At 45.9% G+C, this 10000-nt stretch overlaps 1 protein-coding gene across 1 annotated transcript; it reads left to right on the top strand.

Moving 5' to 3' along the window:
- Nucleotides 1–6635: 6635 nt before the first annotated feature.
- On the top strand, nucleotides 6636–8358 carry LOC125952085 (cytochrome P450 4C1-like). The gene is made up of 4 exons (XM_049681355.1): nucleotides 6636–6798; nucleotides 6866–7249; nucleotides 7319–7951; nucleotides 8018–8358. The coding sequence occupies exons 1-4, from the start codon at nucleotides 6636–6638 to the stop codon at nucleotides 8356–8358; spliced, it is 1521 nt and encodes a 506-aa protein (XP_049537312.1).
- Nucleotides 8359–10000: the final 1642 nt, after the last annotated feature.

The following is a 10000-nucleotide window of genomic DNA, read 5'->3' on the forward strand; positions in this document are numbered from 1 at the left end:
TGGAAATTATGATAAAAACCGGCCATCACGGGGCAGCCTACCATCCCGTGCTCCCTGATAATGTTATCAGCTGGTAGTTGGGGTGCGGTGCGGGGTACGGTGGACAGGCAGCGATTAATTTGTCAATCGTTGACAACGGACGGTTGCTTCCGCCCCTAGTCGCCAATGATGGTACAAGCATTACACGGTGTTTGGCGCCAACGCCATTTTCCCGGTTCCAGCTAAATATCGTCCATCATTCAAGACCTCCCCGCTTGTACAGGTCTGTGTGTCCGGGGAAAGGCTTTTCCAAGGATTAGTGAAGCTTTTTTGCTCATTTTAATACCGCGTTAAAGTTGACTAATTAAGAGCGCTCAATCAGTGGCGGTGCTAAGGTGAAAGGTAGTGGCACTTGTGCAGTGCAGTTCACTCTGCGAATGGTAAACTCTTCAATGACAGCAATGGGCCATCAATCCGCTCCCCACAATAAATGCTCATAACAGGAAAAACTCATTACGGACACTCGCAGCGCTCGAGAATAGGTCGAGTCCTTCGAGACTTCAAATAGGACTGTCACGCAGGAAAGAGCCTCCCGGAGAAACCGGTTTAGCTTCATTAGCATAAATTACAATTTCATGCGTGCAAACAGCGTTATTGAATTATCGTTTTCTCGGGTCCTTTTGTGCACTTTTCCAACGCACGGGTTATGATGTATTATGCCATGATTGTCGCGCACTTATGAATTGTGTATGGTTTTTGCAGAGTCAAGCAAGGAATGGAGTGAAGCTGATCTTTGCTTTATTATGGCCCCCTTTTCCCCATCCTGCTGGGTGCTACACTGCATTATGATTCGCGAATGGGTGCACTTTATGGGGTGCTGCAAGAGGCAGCAGCAGCAGGCGGGACCACTTGCCAGGAACCATTCGAGCAGAAGCGAAGGTGCAATCTCGCGTCACGTTAGGCCAGCGAAGCGAAGCGTCGCCGTCAAAGGTCGGTACGTGAGGCGATGTGAATGCTTGTAAAGTGGCAAATGTTTATGCAAACAGGACCATCATGGCTGGCGTGAAGGCTCTTGATGCTTTTAGGAGCCATTTGGCAAGTTGCTTTAGTAATCGTAGTGAAGTGAGTGAACTGTCGAATGGAACCTGTTACAAGGAAAATCAACTTTAAGATGGTTTTGCTTTTGGTTTGGACAAATTTATAAATCACATACCGTAGCCCTGCTCATCAGTGAAGCAACACGTTGCTGTTCCTGTGCTTTAGGTCGTGATTTGAAATAAATGAAAGCCAAATTGCTCCCTGGTCCTTGCGGGTTGCCTCATTTTAATCAGAATAAATTACCAAAAATCATTCTACGCAATTGAATCACACACACACACACACACACACACTCACACCAAAAGGCCAACAAACGATGCTCCTTATCTCAAGAGGGGGACCGATACAATTTATCGGTCCATTTTGTTTTGTGACGGTGCGCTGTGTGACCTCTTTCGCTTCCCTGCAAAGCACTATAAAGGACCGACCTTAAATCAACAGAATGTGAAACCATTGGGAGCACAAGGCATTCGTCAAAATGTGGAAATCCTGGCTAGGACGCTTAGACCGGCGAGAGAGACCAGTGTATTGGTCAGGACGGAGGGATGAAAGCATGAGAAACCTTTCTTCTCAATTGCCGGCTACCCTGTCGGTAATTCCTCCTGCTTTGGCCTGGAAGGGGACTCTGGAGCTAATCCTCGGTTCGGTTCCGGTATTGATCTCCCGGGTTGCGTTATGTGACCCCGGGACCGTGTCCGAACCTTCAATCATTAGCCTAATTATGTGTGCTGAGCCTGTGTTCTGGACTGCCAGCGGTCGCCCCGAAGCGACCCCGGTGCTCGGTAATGGAAATGAGTTGCTTTTGACATTTGCCTGGCCATTCCGTAAATGGAGCCCATAATTCACGCTCCTTGCGACGAGAAAAAAAAGGGCGACAAAGAAAACTATCGCGCCGGCATTTTGTGCGAAAGTGCATGCGAACGAGTACGGGCGACTCCTCGTGGAGTCACTAATGAATGCAGTAGTGCGGCCACTAGTAGCGGTTCGTGTTTGTGCACACCACACTTTCTCGCCACACCACGGAACGGAAGGAACGCAGGAAAGAAGTCCGTTCGTGGACGTCGTGGGCTCTGGATGCACAACCAGAGATGATTGATGCCTGTGAGCTGCGGTGAATTTCAATTGCATGATCGTTCCTCCCGGGGAATCGTGACGGGTGGCCGCACATGCCACGCGAGACCAGAAGAGGGTAAGAGGTGAGCCGTCAATGAGAGGGAATGTTTTTCTACTGCCTGATGTGGTCAACACACCTGGGGAGGGTCAACATAACTCCAGTCCGGACAAACCATCTTGACCGAAAGAGCTGCATGTATCGAAGGAGCTGCATCGAGCGATTCAAGTGGCAAGAATTACGGTGCGTCGCTTTGACACGCAAACCATTCATTAAAGATGATGGATAGTTTGGAGAGGAATTTGTGAAAACACGAGAAAGGAAACGGATACAGCGTGTAGCTTTCACCGGTTCTTTCCGTTTTGTGGTGGTTGTTGTTTTTGACCGGCCCGTTGACGTTCCTTATGCTGTCTATGCTGATAAGGGGAGAGTGATAAGACGTGGCTAGCTCATGTTTCGCATGGCATTGCATCTGGACCGGCGACGGTGGCGTTATTTATGATCCGTGAGCGAGCGCAGCGTAAATTGAAATACTTTAACATTACATTATTAATGATGCTAGTCTGGTGTGATGATTGTAATTTATCTTCGGACTAATAGTGGGTCATCTAATCGCCTTTAAATGTTTGCTGTAGTATTAAATCCTTCATAAATTATACTACACATTATGTGCAATCTATTGTTCTTCAATTTTTTTTATGAGAAAAATAATGCCGATTCAATTCGGTAATGGAACTGACACGATGTTTCTCATTCTGTTTAGTCATGGGTATTGATTGTGAACAAGGATGAGAACGAATCGTTCTTCACTTGAATCGTCGAGGCAAGGAAAACGATCAAATCGAAGGATGTGCAACACCAGTGGCCACCATAAAATCAGTGTTTTATTGTTCCTCCAACCCCGTGAATTCGCGATTCGTCGATCGGATATTGGATACTGACCAATTCGACGTATATCCGCCACGACGAGCCGTAAAACGGAGTTTCGTTGCCTTTATTTATCAATCATTCCCGATCCGGCTCAACGGTTGGCACTGACAGTGTGAGGGCCGGTGGACGGTTTTATTGCCAAACAGTGTAGACAACCGTCAGGGCGATTGTCGAAACTAGCTCCTGGACCCCGGGACCGCTTCGTTAAACCAGCCTAATAAGTCGTGAAAAGTGTGAGCGCTTTTTTTCGCTTCCTCGGCGGGGATTGGGAGTCTCCCTTCGGACAAGGAATGCCCGGTTTTGGTCCGCTTAATCGCGTACGATAACAGTGGTGACGAGCAAGTTTTTATGCTTCGTCGCCATATGGTGGAGCAGCTAGCAGCTTGGGAGGGAGCAGACGTTCCCTTTTTGCCAGCTGCTTGGCATGGGAAATCCTTCCTCTTTTGGCGAAGGATTGAGAAGTTTCATATGAACGGAACTGAAACGTGGAACCAACGAGGAGAGAGAGAGAAAGAGAACCAGTGGTAATGGAAAGCAAACAACGAAGGACCGTGCCGAGGCAATGCTAGAAAGAAGCAAATAAATCAAAATGTAATAAAATACGCAATTTACGCTAGACTACTGTCAGCTGCGATTCGCGTAAATCACACCCGGGATGGGTGTAAAAGTTTGGCTCACCCTCCATCCTGCCCCCGCTCCCCCTTTGCCGATCGCTAGCACGGACCGTGGGGCCCCGTGAACCGATGTCACTCCAGGGAATGGGGAAAGATGAGTGTTATGATGCTGTTAATTAATTTAGGAACTTTCACCTTCCGTGCAGCTGTGTGTGGCAAGTGGTACATGATGGCAAGGTGCGACAGATAGTACATGCGCTGGTGACAATTTCCGGGACGCGTCTTTTTGGCGTTGCGGAACCGTTTTTTCTCTTTCTATTCCAAGGAATCAGGGGGCGGTTTTGGAGTGCAATTTCTTTTTTTGGCTTGTAAATGATTTATCATCATAGTAATTAATTTGAAATTTTCCGATCTTCATCTACAGGTGTTGTTCTGTTGGTGTTTGAGGTAAGGGGTAGGTCCGTTTGGCAGCTACTGGCGGGCTGCTAAGATCTGCAATGAAATGAGTGATACTTTTTTTTTTTATTTCTTAACGAATAATTTTGCAACTAACTTCTGCTAAAAGAAACGAGTATCGCAGAATCCAACACGTTTTTCGGATTCAGGACCTTTGAGAGACACTCGCAAAGAAGTTTCCTTCTTTTTTTCCTATAAGAATAAATTACCATTCCATAAGCTGCTGCTTCCTGCCCGCTTTGCAGTGCAATATATCTTGTAGCTTGATAGCTTAATAAATTAAGAGCAAACTCATCTTCATCCAAGCGTCTTTCGAGGAAAACAAACCGGTACTTTTCCTGCAGGAGATGAAAATAAATTTTAATGTCCAAGAGGCACTCGGAAAGGGACCCATCAGCTCATGAGGTGCGCATGAAAAAAATAAAACGTCCGAAACACAAAAAAACCCCTCGTTCCTTCAATAATTTGATGCAATCGTAATGGAGAGCTTCACACCGGCGCGAGGGCAATAGTCGTAATAGACAAAAGTTTTCATTTTCACTTGGTGCAAAATCGTTTACCATCAGCGTTCAGTTGGCCGCGTTGCTCAATCGACAAGAGGCAAGGACAGGCCGTAGAAAAGGGACGAAGGGATGAAAAACAAAAATTAAGTGCCTATTACGGTGTTTAAAGAAATGATAATGTTTGATAAGTAGGTAAGTCTTGATGTGGGTCTGTTTTTCCCGACGATTCCTGTCCTTCGTGATTGTCCGATGGTTCTTCCGACTTGCGCTGTGGGTTGGGAGATGGTCCTGAAAAGGAAAAAAAAGGAAAGCTAAAGTGAAAAGTCCTCCAGCCAAAGGTTAGGTCCTTCCAGGTCGCACCAGAAGCACCGGACGCTGGTGAACGGCAGCATTTGCATAAAGTTGAAATAAAAATATTAATAAAGGCCACCAACGGTGAACGTTGCATCACGCCGTGCTCATAATTGTTTTTGATGAGAAGCGTACATCGGTACCGGTATGTCTTTATCATCTTCATTCAACGGATCGGTCAGCCGTGTCTTCTAGGAGCTGGCTGAACCCCTGATGCTAGCGGAATTCACTTGGGCGGGATGCAGCATCAGTTTTACGAGGCTCATCATCATAAAGCGAGCGTTCGTTTATGCGCCAACGAGCGTTTGGGGGGCGGGGACGGGAAAAGTTGCGTTAGCACACGGCGATTCCAGACGGCAGTACCGTGGAACAATTGTTATTAACGACCGATGTTTACACTTCTATGAATCTCGAAGGTGCCACTTAAAGCCAAGTTCCCATCTCGCCGCCTTGAGATTCATTCGCTGCTCACCGAGTCCTCGACAAGAGGGGCGCAGCATCGGCAGCATTTCTAAAGCAAAAATAGCATCCGAGAACGACTGAGGCCGAGGAAATCTTGGCCCACATTTCGCTACACACACAACTCGGAGCAAGGGACGGATTTATGCCAGAGTAGGGGCGGCTGCTCGGTGATTCCACTGGCAGTGAGAAGGTGACAATGCCAACAGCGGGTGGCTCCAAGTGGGCACAATAAATGCACATAAAGGAAAGTACATCTCCTGTACAAAAACACTTAGCTGCAAGTGTTGCCATTAGGATGATTGTTCACGGACGCTGCACGGTGACTGTTGCAGAGGCAACGTGAGCAGAAGCCGTTCTTGGAGACGGTTCTCGAGAGCGGTCGTGCTGCTTACTGTAGTTTTTTGGGTTTTCCTTGATACGTTTTTGATAAACAACTTTGCGAGTAACATTAAAGCACGATAATGTGTCCCTGTTGCATTATGAAGCACTAATTATAAGAACCATAAGAGAGCAGGGATCGTTTAATTTTAAATTTTTATACCATGTTAGCATCAAAAGTTTACATAAATCGCAAAGTTGTAATACTTATGGTTGTTGCATCATATCATCATAGCACCATTACGTAACTATGAAAAGCTCCATCCGTTGCTATGAATCATAGTAGCGGTAGCGTATTTAAGGCACTGCAAAATCCACCGCCAGGAGTTGCAGTTACTTTTCAACAAAGAACTGTACTAGTGCAAAGTACAACAATATTCAATTCCATGTCCAAATGGCTTAGCTCGCTGTGTCTCAAAGTGCATGTAATCATGAACAGACACTATTTTCTTTTTACTTTTTTAATAATTCCTTTTTAAGCGTTAATCCATTTGTTGCTGTATCACCGTGACATACACTATTTCATATCCATTCCATCATAAACAAAACCCCAACACTAACACAACCTCACAGATAAGCGACAGCGTTCCTAGCATTGAGATAATGAGTGGTCGGCGTTCCAATGAAATTTGGGTGATAAAAAAGGTGGAACCGATTACAAGTGATATCAAACCGGAGGGGTCCGCTGCACCAAATACGCCATAGTGCCACCAGTACAACGCACGATTTTCGACAGGCTAGTGCCAAAGCAAAATGTACCTGTTTTTAACGATTGCCGTGGTCTTCCTTAGCTATTTTTTGCTAAAATATCATCAGAAACGCCAGCAGCTACTGGCAATAGCAAGCCACTTCAAAGGTCCGAAGCCACATTATTTCCTCGGTTGTTTCTTTCTGTTCAGGGGCAAATCAGTCGAAGGTAAGTGATTTTTGTTCCAGTGCAATAGAAGTGATTACTAATGATCGTTTATGAAACGATTTTGTAGACATCTTTGATGTGCTTGATGAATGCCATAAAAAGTATGGAGCCGACGTGTCTATGGTCGGTTCCTTTAATGATTTTGTCCTGCAAATCTCCAGCCCGGAGAATATGGAAAAAATACTCTTAGCAAAGACGACCAAGAAATCATTTCCGTATGAATTCCTCGAGCCGTGGCTCGGTACGGGTTTGCTGCTCTCCTTCGGCGAGAAGTGGTTCCAGCGCCGTAAGATCATTACTCCATCGTTCCATTTCAAGATGCTGGATCAGTTTATGGATGTGTTTAACCGCGAAGGAGACATTCTGGTGAAACAACTGGAGAAGCATGCTGGCCAGAAGGAGTTTAACATCTACGACTACATTACGTTGTATGCACTGGATAGCATCTGTGGTAAGTCAATCGGAGTAATGACTAGCGGAGTCTTGACTCTCGAGTAAAATGCCATCCATTCACCAACAGAGACCTCCATGGGAGTGCAAGTGAATGCCCAGAAGGATCCTAACAACGAGTACGCCAACGGAGTGAAGCTAATGTCGGATTTTATCTTCCGACGTGTGTTTAGCGTGTTGCGTCAGTTCCCTTCGTTGTTTTTCCTGTATCCCTTTGCCAAGGAACAGGCTAAAGTGATCCAACAACTGCACAACTTCACCAATTCCGTGATCGAGAGACGCCGCAAACAACTCGAGAAGGAACTGTCGTTGGGAAAGGTCGAGTTCAATCGAGATGAGGAAGATCTGTATTCGAAGCGTCGTGATACTTTCCTCGATCAGTTGCTCAAAGTTTCGGTCAATGGAAAGCCGCTAAGCAATGCTGATATCCGTGAGGAGGTGGACACATTCATGTTTGAAGGTCACGATACGACTACTTCCGGTATCTCGTTCACCTTACTCCAACTCGCCAAGCACCAGGATGTGCAGCAGAAGCTGTTTGAAGAGATTGACACCATGTATGGAGCATCGGCAGGCTCTACCGTCCTTACCAGTGCCTCGCTGCAGGAAATGAAATATCTAGATTGGGTCATCAAGGAGGCATTGCGCCTTCGTCCTCCGGTTCCTTTCATCGGACGTAAGCTGTTGGAAGACATGGAAATGAGTAAGTATAATAGAAGGTTATTCTGGCATTTCTCCAATGATCAAACGTATTATCTCTTTCTCTTAGATGGCACAATTCTACCAGCTGGAACCACCATATCTCTCAATATCTACAATGTGCATCGCAACTCGAAGGTATTCCCTGACCCAGAACGCTTCATCCCAGAACGCTTTTCCGATGAAAACGAAGTGAAGCGAGGACCGTACGATTACATTCCATTCAGTGCTGGCTTCCGTAACTGCATTGGCCAACGGTATGCGCTGCTCGAGATGAAGGTCACGATTGTGAAGCTGCTCGCCAGCTACCGCGTTCTGCCCGGTGAATCCATCGATAAGGTTCGTCTGAAGGCGGATCTGGTATTACGCCCGACAGCCGGTATTCCGGTGAAACTAGTGAAAAGAAGTTAAGGTTCTTCCTCGCTAATAAAGCACGTCTAATCTTCAACCCACGAGTCAACATCATAATTCAATTAATCAATCCGAAACCCAACTATTTCTACTACCACAGAATCATGAGACTACATTACTCTCGTGGTTGAGGTCCTGATGCTTTCATAAATTAGGTTTATCAACTTTTTCATAACTTTTCTGCTGCGTCATTCAACTATCATCTGACACATCCTGGTCAGTACTTCGCCTATAGGAGACTGTATAAGAAAAACGAAAAAGTAAGTTAGAGCTTGGTCCCACGCAGCACAAACCGTCGGTGCTGGTTTTCAACATCAGTGTTGTCCAAGAGAGACGATAACTTGGCTTCTAGGCTTTTTCCTATTTTTTCCTGTGCGCCAGTGTCATGCAAGGGCAATGTTCAGGGACCGCAACACTGCAACGTGTCACGGACCACTACTTTTTATTCTCCATTTACTAACTGGCCTCGCTTCCTCGGTTGTGTGCGTTGAATGGATGGTTGAATGAATGAAAATATTGTCCAGTTAAGCAATTTTCGCTTCAAAGGTAAACAAGCCACTAGTCTGTCCGTTTACGTGTCCTGAGGCACTTTGAACTGAAACCGTTTTGATGGTAATGGAACCTTTTTTCCTCTTGTTTGAACCTCTATAGATTCGCAACGTTGAGTTCCATCATAGTATTTTGCGATGAATATGCCATAACTATGATATACGCACTTGAAAAGCGAACATATGGAGAGTAAATTTCTTCAATAATGAAATGAACGAACAACAATAGTGCGAACAACAAACTGAAAGACAAGATATGATTATGATTGACGGATCATCGCTCTCGGCGTTTGTGTTTATGCTCGGAACGATAAATGGAAGGCAACTTTCTTGATCCAATTTCGTTGATTATGATTGGACGCAAACAGTAAGTCGAAAGTAGATAACGTAATTGTTGGATTGTGTTTCGCTTATATCGTAACTTACGCTCAGCTTGCTGAATATAACGTGTGCGTACGTTGTTTCATTGGGAAGTTTCGTGCAGAACCGTGGTCGGCGGTTTCGTGTCGTGAATATTTTATCAGCCTGAGATGCTTCTCTGTGTCCGGCTATAGTAATGGTTGTCGCTTGTCTCGCCAACCCTGTGGCGCTTCCCGTTTTTGAGATACTGGCGATGGCTTCCAGCGAGAAGCACGCTTTGGTTTTGGTTTTGCTGCAAAATTTACTGCCAACCCTTAGCCGTCGTGCACTAAGCTAAGGTTGGTTGTGTGGTTTTGGGAAAGTATTTCCCGAAATTGTTTGGCCAGCTACCTCTCGTCGGTTGGGTTGCGTCGTTCGGTGAGGAACTGCATCACGCAGCTGCAAAGCTCACACAAACCAGTTTGATGTTGGCTGCTTTCAGTATGGATAAACCAAAGCTTCCTTCGCAATGGATGCTTCCTGAGTATGCGCTCCGGTCGCCAGAAACCGTGAGAAAGGATTGGAGGATTGCAGCATATTTGTTTATTATTTTCTCACCTGCGCCGCTCGCCAAAGACCGTTCGCTACCGTCAACCGCATCGTATGTACGGACTTGAATATGCAACGTTGTAACCATACCTGGCGGCTGCCCCTTGTGCTGGTTGCATGAATATTGCATATAAGTGCAGCATACC

The sequence above is a fragment of the Anopheles darlingi genome, chromosome 2 (assembly GCF_943734745.1).
Source record: "Anopheles darlingi chromosome 2, idAnoDarlMG_H_01, whole genome shotgun sequence".
NCBI classification, from domain to species: domain Eukaryota; kingdom Metazoa; phylum Arthropoda; class Insecta; order Diptera; family Culicidae; genus Anopheles; species Anopheles darlingi.

What these genes read in the sequence shown, in the direction of transcription:
- LOC125952085 (XM_049681355.1), top strand. Translation starts at nt 6,636, where the DNA reads ATGTACCTGTTTTTAACGATTGCCGTGGTCTTCCTTAGCTATTTTTTG. An exon ending in TGCACTGGATAGCATCTGTG is followed by an intron (nt 7,250 to 7,318) that starts GTAAGTCAATCG and finishes ATTCACCAACAG; the next exon opens with AGACCTCCATGGGAGTGCAA. An exon ending in GTTGGAAGACATGGAAATGA is followed by an intron (nt 7,952 to 8,017) that starts GTAAGTATAATA and finishes TCTTTCTCTTAG; the next exon opens with ATGGCACAATTCTACCAGCT.